At 45.0% G+C, this 11,648-nt stretch overlaps 1 protein-coding gene across 1 annotated transcript in view; it reads left to right on the top strand.

Annotated features, from left to right (window-relative positions):
• The first annotated feature begins 7,612 nt into the window (after window positions 1-7,612).
• The window catches only part of PCSK2 (proprotein convertase subtilisin/kexin type 2), a 116,759-nt gene continuing 112,723 nt past the window's right edge, over window positions 7,613-11,648 (top strand). The window contains exon 1 of the mRNA XM_086743693.1: window positions 7,613-7,803. Within this exon, the coding sequence (XP_086599819.1) occupies window positions 7,624-7,803 (180 nt within the window). The 5' untranslated portion in view covers window positions 7,613-7,623. The remainder of the gene's footprint in view (window positions 7,804-11,648) is intronic.

The following is an 11,648-nucleotide window of genomic DNA, read 5'->3' as shown; positions in this document are numbered from 1 at the left end:
TGGAAGCAAATTTAAGCCTGCTGACAGAGAGCTTTCAGTTCAGACAGGAGCATCTTGTTCTATTTTCAATCTTGGTTTTATAAATTATTTTTCTGTGATCATACCTCTTTTTTAGCACTCAGGTTTTAAAAAAAAAAAGCTTTTCTAATTAGTTTTTGTTCTTGATTGGAAACAAAGCCTGAAATTTTAATACATGGAAATAGAAAAAAAAAAAATCTGAAAACATATCTTTGTTTCATATTGATGATTGCTAACTACCAAGATAAAAATTATTAAACATGCTATGGGGAGTATAATGTTTCAATTAATGAAATCTAAAATGACAACAGTAAAATCTACATTTTTCAACATTGTTTAATTAGGAATCAAACATCTGGGTTTTTACCCCACAAAATTGTCATGGAAACTGTGAACACCGCATATAGGTTTTGATTGCAATAAACTGCGTTTTTGGTGGATAGCTGTTTTGTCCCATGTTTCAGCCAAACATTCATAATTAGTGCTCCACTAAAGTTGAAAAGCTCAATATTAGTTGTGCCACACTTGTATGTTGTCACTCATTTCTCTTTATCAAAAAGATGAACAATGACAGAGGCTTAGAAAGTTGGATGAACTGTAACTACTGCTTTCTTCTCCACCTTCCCTGAGCCTTTCTGTAATTAATTTGAGACACAGTTGGGAGCTTCCAGAGGCAAACAGTTAGATTTGTTGTAATTCATTAAAGTTTTATCAGTCGTGGGTGGATTTCTTGGAGACCATCTTGCTGGATCTTTCGATGTTCTGAGTTCCACTTTCAGTCTTTGGTCTGATGCATGATCCCTGTCCAGCCATTTTTCTTTGGCCCACTCATTCCCATGGTTCATAGACGTCTTTTTACCTTGATTTTCTTCTGCCCTTTTCCCTTAAGTCTGCTGCTGTTGTTGGGTTTTGGTTTTGTTTTGTTTTTATACTAGTATTTTCAGGTCTCACTTAGGAGCTTTCTTTCACCCTCTGTTATCTTTTAAAATGTCACTGAGACCATCTGCTCCAAACTGACTCTGCTGAGCAATTCTAGCTTTCTAATATCATTTGTGCAGACCTTGTTTCCAGACAGACTCAGTCTTCAGCAAAGTACTCAGTAGCATAAAACCCAAACAAGCCTGGTAAATGTGACAAACATATCCTTTTAATATAAATGAACCACATATTTTCATTACTTTTAGTACCTCTCTGCCATGTCTGCCTAAGCTGAACATTTGTCTATGTGGATATTAAGCAGTGGCTAGGAGTCAGATTCAGGAAACGACTTCAGCACATGGGTAATCATATTTCCATTTAGCAAACAGACACATACATGCTGTAGTCACAGTGAAATCCACAAGGCTTTTGTCATGGGTCTAACCTTAAGCATATTCAAATGCTCAGTGAAGTACTTCCTTCTTTCAAGGATTTTATTTTTCTGTTTTGTGAATATATATTTTACATGTAAGCTATTTTTCTCTGTCCATTTCAGATTGTAAACTCCCAAGCATGGGAGATTTCTTTCACTGGGTCTCTCAACAGTTTTCACCTTCTGCCTGTCAGACCCCATGTTGCTTACCAGACGCTCTGTTGTTCCTTATGTCTGGAGGTAACAAATGAAAGGAAACCAAAGCTGCCTGAGGAGGAAATGATACCTTTCCTTCTCCCATCCTCTTTGCTTGGCCTGCAGTCAACAGATGCTGAAAACGAATTCTTACACTCTTCTCCTTTACTATTGCATTATCATGTCACTAAATTAGTACATACAGTTCTTGTTCTCTCTGACACTTGGCAATATAATACTATAGATAAGCGTGTGTTGAAAATAGGTTTCCGGTCTCCAAATGTCCTTTAACCTTGAAAGGTCCGTGGAGTCTCACAGTGATGGCATGAATTATTTCATCTTAGTTCTAAATTCTCATGCCTGGTAACTGACAACTTTCCTGGGTTCACACATCTTAGATATGAAGCAATGCCTGCTGTAGCCCTCTCTCTTCACTAACAGCATTTAACATCTCTAACAGATCAGGAGCCATGTGCCTGTAAATAACACTGCCATTGTAAATAAATTTGTAAGAGTAATACAATATTCCAGTAGTATAAAGCAATGAAAATATTCATGGAAGTATTTTAAATAGGGGGAATGATATTGAAATCATCTAGGTTTTGCTTCACTTAATCAGTTTCCTACAGTAACTCACGCATCCATCTGTCATAGTTTAGCCTAGCTCAGGACCAAGCTATGCAGGCTCTCGCTCACTCCCACTACCCTCCAAGAGAATAGGGAGAGATAAGTTAAGAAAAAAAAGGCTCGAGGTTTGAGGGAGACAGGGAGAGACCTTTAAAGTTACCATTACAGGCAAAACAGACTTGACTTGGGGAAAACTCTTTATTATTATTAATAAAACCAAAGCAGGATAATGAGGAAGAGAATAAAACAACTCCCCCCCACCCCTCCCTCTTCCCAGGCTTAAATTCATTTAAATTACCTCTACTTCCTTCCCTGCCCCTGCCCCCCGACCCCAAACGGCACAGGGGGGAAGAGGGAATGGGGGTTACAGTCAGTTCATCACATGTCACTTTATGTGGCTCCTTCCTCCTCAGGGGAAGAACTCCTCACATTTCTCCCCAGGCTACAGTCCTTCGTGAAACTGCTCCGGCGTAGAGTCATTTTCCACGAGATGCAGTCCCTCCAGAACAGGTGCCCCAGCGGGCCCTCCACGGGCCACAGCCTCCTTCAGGCATCCACCTGCCCCAGCGTGGGGTCCTCCACGGGCTGCAGATGGATCTCTGCTCCTCCGTGGACCTCCATGGGCTGCAGGGGGACAACCTGCTCCACCATGGTCATCACCACAGGCTGCAGGTGGATCTCTGCCCCTCTGTGGAACTCCATGGGCTGCACGGGGACAGCTTGCTTCACCACGGGCTGCACGACAGGCTGCAGGGGAATCTTGGCCAGGAGCCGCATTACTCCTCCCCCTCCTTCTTCACTGACCTTGGTGTCTGCAGCCGTTCCTCTCACAAGAAATTCTTAACAATCGACTCAGGCATATGCCTCTCAGGTTCTCTTCACATCTCCTCTCTTCACTTCTTGTAGCCAGGCAGGGCTGAGTTGGGCCCAGATGGCCACCTGGCAGGAGGCCAGAGAGGGATCACAAGGCCCACAAGGCTCGGGCCTCCCTGTCTCTGTCCCCTGCTTCTGCTTCTTCACTATTACTTCTTTTTTTTTTTTCTCTTCTGTTTTTCTCCTTCTTAAATATGTTATCACAGGGGTGTTATCATGGAACATTCTGTCACCAATTGGCTCGGCCCTGGCCAGCGGCAGGTCTGCCTTAGACCCAGCTGAGTCCACCAAAGGGGAAACTTCTACCAGCTTCTTGCAGAAGCTGCCACTGTAGTCCTCTCTCCCCCTCCACTAAACAAAAGCAGCACACCATCTTTTCATCATTGGGCTCAAATGGCCGAGACGTGTTTTATGAAAACCCTCTTTAAGACAGTCATGGCCGATTTGGCAGTTGCCCCAAAGGGGAGCAATAGTAGCTATGCTCTCTCTGAACTCATTTACTGTGGTTTATTCTATGCTTGCTTCATACCTCTGCTGCTCAGGATCAGAACAAACCAGTTCAAAGCTTGCTCTTACACACTGTCATAAGATGATCCACAGCAAGGCTGATAAATAGACGTACATTTAGAGTGCTTGTTCTGGAATATTTCTGAAGTTATTTTTATCCTATAGCTGAAATGGGCCAACTCATAGCGGTGAGTTGGTCCACTCGACTCCCGTGGCAGTTCCTGATACATTTCACTCTATTCTTTTCATACTGTACATTCAATGACACAAGTTCTCTAGTGTTCTTGAAATGAAGAGAATACAGAGCTCTAATTCTTGCTTTTCTTCAAATTGGTCTGTTCATTCCCTGCCCTGGTAACTTCTACACAAAATTGTCAGACCATAATGTGTCACTTTCTTTCAACCGTGGGCTTTTTAACTGTGTATCAATTCTTGCCTTTTGAAATCCCATGCCTTTTTAGTCCCATTTCTGTTACTCCAAATGTAGGTATTTTCTTTAAGCCTGCTCCAGAGTCCACTTACAGCATGGTTGTATGCTTACTTCACAGCTTCAGAAAGATGGGTTTAAGACTCAGACTTGTGCAAAAGGATGCTCATGTGCTTCACTCTCTCATGCTGTCATGCTGCCGGCTCTCTTGCCAGCAAACCAACCCAGGACGCACCGGAGCCCCGCCCCGGGGAAAGCAGGGCATCACACGAATACCGCCAAGCCAAGCCTTCAATTTAATGCTGCGCAACACAGGGTTAAATACCCGTACACCTGCTACGCACGCGAACGCACCTGCCCCCTGCGCCCATGGACCTATCCGCGCCTAGCGCGCGAATCACCGCGGACCGCCCCTCCTCTGTTCGTGAAGCCCCGTCGCAGCCCTTCCCGCGCACGTGCAGCCTAGCCCCGCTCGCAGCCTTGTTGCTAGGCTGTAAGTTCTGGCTTGCAACACCCACCTGTTTGCTAACGTTACCCCACAGCATGCCATGTGAAATTTGATTATTGCAGTTCGGTTTCCAGCTCTTCAGAATGCTACTGCTCACACATCTGCTAGCATGAACAATTAAAGATGAAAGCAATGTAAATCCCATACTTAGGACTCAGCTGACTTCCACATGAGGAAGTGACTTCTTATAACTTCCTCTGACACACTGGCCTTCTTCCACATGGTACCGTCCTGTCCAGTCCCCATAGGGAAAGAAACACCTCCTATGAATGTTGACCTTATACTGAACGCCAACTGCTTGTTGTAAGGTTATTTATTCATAATAAAAACAACACCTAGAAGTCACTGCAGGACCAGTCAGTATTTTAAAGAGAGGCAGAGTTACAACTTTTTACAAATGGCTGTAAGTAATCATTGGAACATTTCCAGAATGGCTGTAATAGATCAGTCTTGATTTTTAACTCAAGATTGGTACATTAATTAAAAAAGGACTATGGACCAGAAGCAAGAATTAATACAGATAAGCCCTACAGTTTACATAAAGCACTATGTTGGAAATCCCAGTGGTCCTGTCTGGTCTTAAACTTCTACAATCATCAACTTACAATGACTGTTTTTCTTTAAATGGCCTCTTTGCACTGAGTTTTCTTTTCTTGGTGTTACTCAGATCTGACTTTTTAACCCAGTCTTTCCTAACCTAATATCTCATCTTGAATTATTATTTTTTTAAACATCATCACATACACAAAACTATCAAAGCTCAATATCATGAGGCTTACAGCTACAGCTGGTTGGTGCTGTCTCCTCAGCATTGCAATGTCCCTGCTGTATATAGTTCTTCAGTGCCACAAGCTTGCAGAGCACTACTGTCAGCTGGCAGTCGGCAATGTCAGAAAATACATACCGACTGACTTAGTCACACTCCTCACCCAGACTTGTGATATGGTCCTAGTTTCTGAATGTGTGCAGGATCTTGTTTTGCCAGTTTGAGGGAGCCAGGAGAGCTGCTCTATTGCCTTTGTTACTGATGTTCCTCTTTCTGTGAACTGGCAACAAAATGGAAAGAGGCATGTCAACCAAGGGAAGACCTCTGGGGAAAGAAAGGCTTATGTTTATTTTTGCAGGCAGGAATTTAAAGTGGAGAAAATCCTTTTCCCTTGCTTCTCTTTTATTTTCCTTTAGTTTCTGATCCTAAGGAACAGGTATGGATGGAAACCAGTAGGGCTTCCATCAGTTGTTAAGCAGTCACCAGCTGGTGTTACTGACCCAAGAGTGTCATGGGCCCCAAGTCACCTGGAAACAAGTCCTGCAGCAGGATCTGCTTTAATAGTGGGAGAGATGTTGTAAGGAGAGGTGTTGCTGAATATTGATGAAAACAAACAACTTGGCTGAAAGAATAACATATGAAGTTGTTTTTAGTAACTGTCTATGCTTAGAACGGGTATCTAACAGCTGAATTCTATTGACAGAGTCTCTTAATGAGGCTGCAAAGATGTTTTCCTCCTCTACTGTGCCATTTCTAGTGTTTTAGCTTTCCCTCATGTTTGATTTTTTTTCAGCATCAGTCATTCATTTACAGCACTTCTGTTGATTTAAATGGGCTTTGGATCAGGCTCCAAGTTACCATTTCCCTTCTGTTTGAATAGGGATTTTCTTTTATCCAGAGGAAGGAAATCAATAATTTGTCATGACAAACCAATGCTCGTTTGGATTCACAATCACGCAGTGAGATCTTCTGTCATTTTCTAAAGCATTTTAGGATAATGGAAGAAGAGTCTCACTTGTGATCTTTGCTGTTTTCCTTTGTTTTTTACAGATTGATTTAAAATCTATACTCCATTTGACCATTTGTAGAATGAATTATAGTAAATCTATCATTTTTGTTTGTTTTAAAGGCAGTACTAACTTCCCATGCTTTCTGTGCCCCGAGTCTTTCCTAGGGGACCATTCAGGTATCCATCAAAGGATTATCCTTTTTTTTGGTGACAAATTAATAAACATATCTGTAGGAACAAGGTAAACTATACCTTGACGTAAGCTTGTCTATGCTGTTCATTTCCACTTGTTTTGCAGATGCAGATTATTTTTCCCAGAACTGAATTCCCATCCCCTTAGGTGCTGACACACCTCTGAAATTCCACCCGCTCCCCATCCTTGGCTGTCTCATCGCAGGGAATGCCCAGGTGCTTTTCTGACAGCGATTTCCCTGCAAACTCATGTGGGAATTTCTCTGGGAGCCTGGACTCCTGCAGCGGCAGACAGGACTGCCAGACCACCTCCCTGGGTCTTGGCTTCTGCAAAAATAGAGATGGCGACACATTCCTGGTCGCTTCATGAGGGGCTGGTGTGGGATGCAAGCTCGAGGGGTGTGTATGGGGGGGGACAGTTTGTGTTTGCTGGGCTCAAAAGAGAAGCTGGGGTGCTGGCCCCGGCCGTGTGGATTTTGCCAAAGTTTGTTCTTTGCCTTCCTGAGTCTACAGCCGCCTGCCTATCGGCTCCTGCTCTGCGGGGTCTGGCTCCACTCAGGGCCCCCTCAGGCGCACGGGGAGAAGAGCTAGAGGAACTGGTGCACCTCTAGCTCTGCGGGTATGGCGCTGGCTGCTCTGGGTGCCTAACCGGGGGTGGTGTGTCGTGTAGCGGTGCAACTGGGGGGATGGTGCTCCGGTGAAGGGATTGTGAACGGTGCGTGAGGAGTGGGTGGGGTGCGGTATATAGAGGGAGGTGCAAGGGAGGCGTTAGGGGTGTTGCGAGGACCGTGGGGCGTGCGAGGCCGGGGAGGTGGGGGGGGGGGCAGGGGCGATCCTCCTCGCCCATGATTGGCAGCGCAGCGATCTTCCCCACCCCCCGGTGGGTGCCTTCCCTGCGGCCGCCGCTGAATGAAAGGCGAGGAGAGGCTGGGCATGTGCAGCTAGGGGTGCGCACGTATACACCCGCTCTCTCATAGGCAGTCTCAGCCTTACAGCCGAGCTCCCCTCCTGCCTCCGCCGCCTTAATTTTTTTTTTTTTTTTTAATTTTAATTCCCTTCCCCTCCCCCGCCTCCGCTCCCATCTTTTAGGCGCTTCCCGCCTGGCCCGCCCGCCCGGCGGGCTGCCTCCGCGGGCGCGCAGCGCGGGGCCATGCCGGCGGGGCCGCCGCTGCTGCCGGGCACTCTCCTCCTCCTCTTCCTCCTGCTCTTTCTCGGTGCCCCGGCCCTGGCAGCCGTCTACACCAACCATTTCTTGGTGGAGCTGCACGGCGGGGGCCAGGCGGAGGCCGAGCGGGTGGCGGCGGAGCACGGCTTTGGCGGAGTGCGAAAGGTAAGCCGCTGCGCAGGCTCGAGGAGTCGTGGTGCCCTTCGCGTTTGGGCTGAGGGCATGGGGCGTCCTCCCCTCAGCATCCCGGGAATGTGGTCCCCGGCACTCTCCCGCGACTTCACCTGGGGAGAAGGGACGGAACAGGGCGCGACACGGCTGTTCCCGCGTTAATCCCTATCTTTCCGAGGGAATTTTGGGGAGTAGCGGTGCCAAAAGCCATGGTAAGGGCTCTTTAGCAGCGGCCCTGAAGGGTGGCTTTCTTGGACTGGGAAGCAGAGGAGTTTCCCACATAGTTCGGTGCTTTTTGACTTACTGTGTAAACATCCTTCAATTGAGCTCCCATCCTGCGGGGCTCGGGAGTTGGAGCTGGGGCCGCCCAGGGCTTCCTCCGCACGGCTGCGACTGCAGCTGCCCTATTCACTTAAAAAAATAATTAAAGCCGCATCTCCATGGAGAAGCTTGCATACAATTTGAATGGGAGATTTCACAGGGGTTTTGACCCTCGAGTTTGTGAGGTTGGTGGCTTCTTAATATCCCTGTTATTGTCACAGAGAAACAGGCAGCCCCCAGGCTGGAGAAGCTGCTTTGTATTAAGCATAAGTAATCAGTGGTTATCATCAATGAATGTAAGTTGGGAAACTTCAAGTGCCATGGGAGGTTTTTTTTTTCCTCTCCAGAGGTCCCAGGAAATCGGAGATAGCCACAATGGTAGGGAGTCTCTTCCCGGCTCCTGGGGAGCCCAGCTCCAAGAGAAATCTCTCCCATTCGAATAAAAATGAGACCTCTAAATATTTTAGGGTACAGTCAGATCTGGAGTGAAGATGGGGAGAGGCAAATAGGGTGCCCTCTCAATGCAGTTCCTGGCAGACTTAATGCCCGGGCAACACTTGGCTTGGAGGAGCATGGAGGGAAGGCAAGCTGTGTGATCATTGCTGCTGTTTCTTGTTTGGTTGGTTTATTTATTTATTTATTTATTTTTACTTCCTTGATAGTTATGCAATGAGAGCCTAATCCTACTTCCAATGAAATGAATGAGAATGGTACCCTGAACTTGGATGAGTGAAATGGCTTGAAACCTTGATTCAAAATAAAAAAGCGTATGAAGTGAGGCTCCTTCCCTCACTTCCTTGGTAGAGGCCCTTCCTCAGTAGGGGTCTCCTTAAAGAAATGAGGACAAGATCAATTCTTGCTTTGACCACAGCCAGCTCCTACTGCTGATAAGATGCTTTTGTTTTGGGCTGGCAACCTTGTCCCAGTAGTGATGGAGCTGGGCTACTCATGCCCTTGGGAAAGGATCCATTTTTTTTAGGTCTTATTACATGAAACTTCTTAGAGATCTTCTCTTTAGTCAATAGTTTTACCTTTATATTCTCCTCCTGTTTGCACTCCCTCCCTGCTATACTGAGGATATCTGACTGATAAAGCCTTAAAGGGAGTGAAGGGTATCCTTGTGCAGAGCTGAATTTCTTATTACTTTAGCTAGAGGCTTTCAAGTGATCCTGTGACCCATCTGAGAAAGAGACAGGGAGAGAAGAAATTTTGTAAGATGAAGAAATGCAGCTTCTGCGCTGTTGCAATCCTCTTCCTTCCACCATGCCTCTCCCCAGGGTGCCTTGGGCACATTAGGAAATGTACAGATTCTTCATGGAAATAAGTCTTGTCTCTAATCTTGGCAGAGAGCTGAAGGGAGTCCCTTGGGTGTGCAAGAGGAGAGTACCTGCTTTCCAGTACATGCCGTGGGGGTGCTGTTGCCCGTGGATGTCGGTAACTCTAGGAACGAAGCACAGCAGAGCCCTGGCATGATGTACATGTGCTCACGGGGTTGGGGTGTCAGATGGTGGCAGTGGCTCCTGTACTGAGCACACGCTGTCCCAAGAGGTTTCTAGGTTACATTATCCCAGTCCCTGCAAAACTAGAAAGCCTCCCACTCCTCCTCCTGAAACACGAGAGAAAATAGCACCATACTATCTGCAAGGTGATAGTTTTAGGGAATAGGAAAAATTTATAGGGTTTGGTATTTACCTGTCTGTGTTGGAGGATAATCCATGAGAGACTGATAGCAATCTCCCTTCTGCGGGGGCAATCTGTAGCGGGGCTTGGGTGGTGATAGTCAGACATTAATAGAAGCTTGTGCAGTCTACTGCAGTGTCTCTTGAGTATTGCTGAACTGAAGAGTCTCCTAATCTGTTTTGCTGTTATCAGGCTTGTCTAGTGTCTCCACTTACAGTCTGCAGACTCAGCTTTCATGGTGATAACAACAGTGCAGAAAGTTGAACACGGCCATGTATGTATATGGAAACAGAGCTGTTCAGTGGTAAGCTCTTGGGGGAAAGTATCATGCGTAGGTATGGTGTCTAATGAAATATTCAAAAAATACTGGAAAAAACCCCAAATTATACCACAAAGAGAAATGATCTTTTCATACTTCAACCACATACACTGTTTGGACAATATAATAGGTTATTTACTTAAACCAAATCCAATTTCTTTTACTCATATGGGAGAAGAGCTGTTGTCTGAAAATAATCACCTTTATTTCAGTGCAGGTACTTCCCCAGTAGGAGCGCAAGGGCAGATTCAGCTTTTTTCTGTGTATATGAGAGAAATTTCTTTTATGCATGGTGTGTATCGCAGACCTTTTTTAACGTGACTTTGTGGGAGCTGATTTTTAAATTACATATTTTTAGTGTACATGTTTTTTTCCTAATAACTAACAATTTCTGAGCAAGTGCATCTTACTTAACGACAGATTTCAGCTGAAATACAAGAGAAAGCATTGCCTTGAAGATTAATGTTATGAACTATGCAGTGTTCTTTCTAATTGATTCTTTGGCCATGCTTCCTACCATCATTCTGAAACCACTACAAGACTTTCAGGAGGGCTAAAATGTGTACTTTGAATTCAGTGCTTGATGAGTTGATGTCGTAGTTCAGCCTTAGTTGGGGCCAGACTACTCAGTCTTACAGAAGCCTGCACCGTAGCCTCCCCTTACTGAATAAAACCAGAACATTTGATTAAGAAGAGTTTGGTACTTGCATAAACAGATGCCTCTGTTTAGATCTAGGATCCTAACATGAGACAGAATCTCAAAAAGAGTGGTCAATTTTTCTTTAACCTTTCCTGAATTAATCGCAAATACAGACCTCTCTGCAACTCTGATGGTGGGTTTGTTTTTTTTTCAATTTTTCAATCCATTTGTACCTGCCAAAATTGGTTCTATATATTTCTAGTGAAAGAGATACTGTGATAAAGCATATTTTTTTCTTTACATGGTTAACCTTACCATCTTCGAGCATTCTGAAATCATAAGAATGCTCCCCCTAATAGCTGCATGTTAAATTGTAAGGAACAACTTAATTTTTTTCTCTTCATTTAATTTGCCTCCTGGCATGGTTGCCACCAGAATACATTTCCTAATGCAGGCTGAAAAAAGCTGCTTTCTGACCTTGTCTTGCAGTTCTTAATTCATTTCTAACAAGGGGAGTTGGAAGAAGCATTTGGAAAGGTCTCCTAATAGGAGATAAGAGTTCAGACATCTCTTTCTATTTCATCAACACCAAGACAGAGACAATCTGCAAAATGCCAGCATAGCTAAATATTTCACTTTTGGTAGTGTTGAGATGAAGGGTTTTAAACAGTTCGCATTCAGTGGCCTCAGATCTTAAAATAAGAGCCAACAAGGATTTAAAAACATGAAGAGTTTTATGTGCCCCAAAGCTGGTGTGTTTTTTCCTTAATGTATCACCTGCTCATCTCTCCCTCTAAATCTTGCAAAACACAAGGTACCTCTTACAGCAGTGACTTTTCAGCTTCCCATTTTTGCTTAGGAGGCTACTGGTTGAAGACT

This window comes from Chlamydotis macqueenii, chromosome 3 (assembly GCF_036417535.1).
Source record: "Chlamydotis macqueenii isolate bChlMac1 chromosome 3, bChlMac1.mat, whole genome shotgun sequence".
Classification (NCBI taxonomy): domain Eukaryota; kingdom Metazoa; phylum Chordata; class Aves; order Otidiformes; family Otididae; genus Chlamydotis; species Chlamydotis macqueenii.
This window is presented reverse-complemented; position numbering and strand designations above follow the sequence as displayed.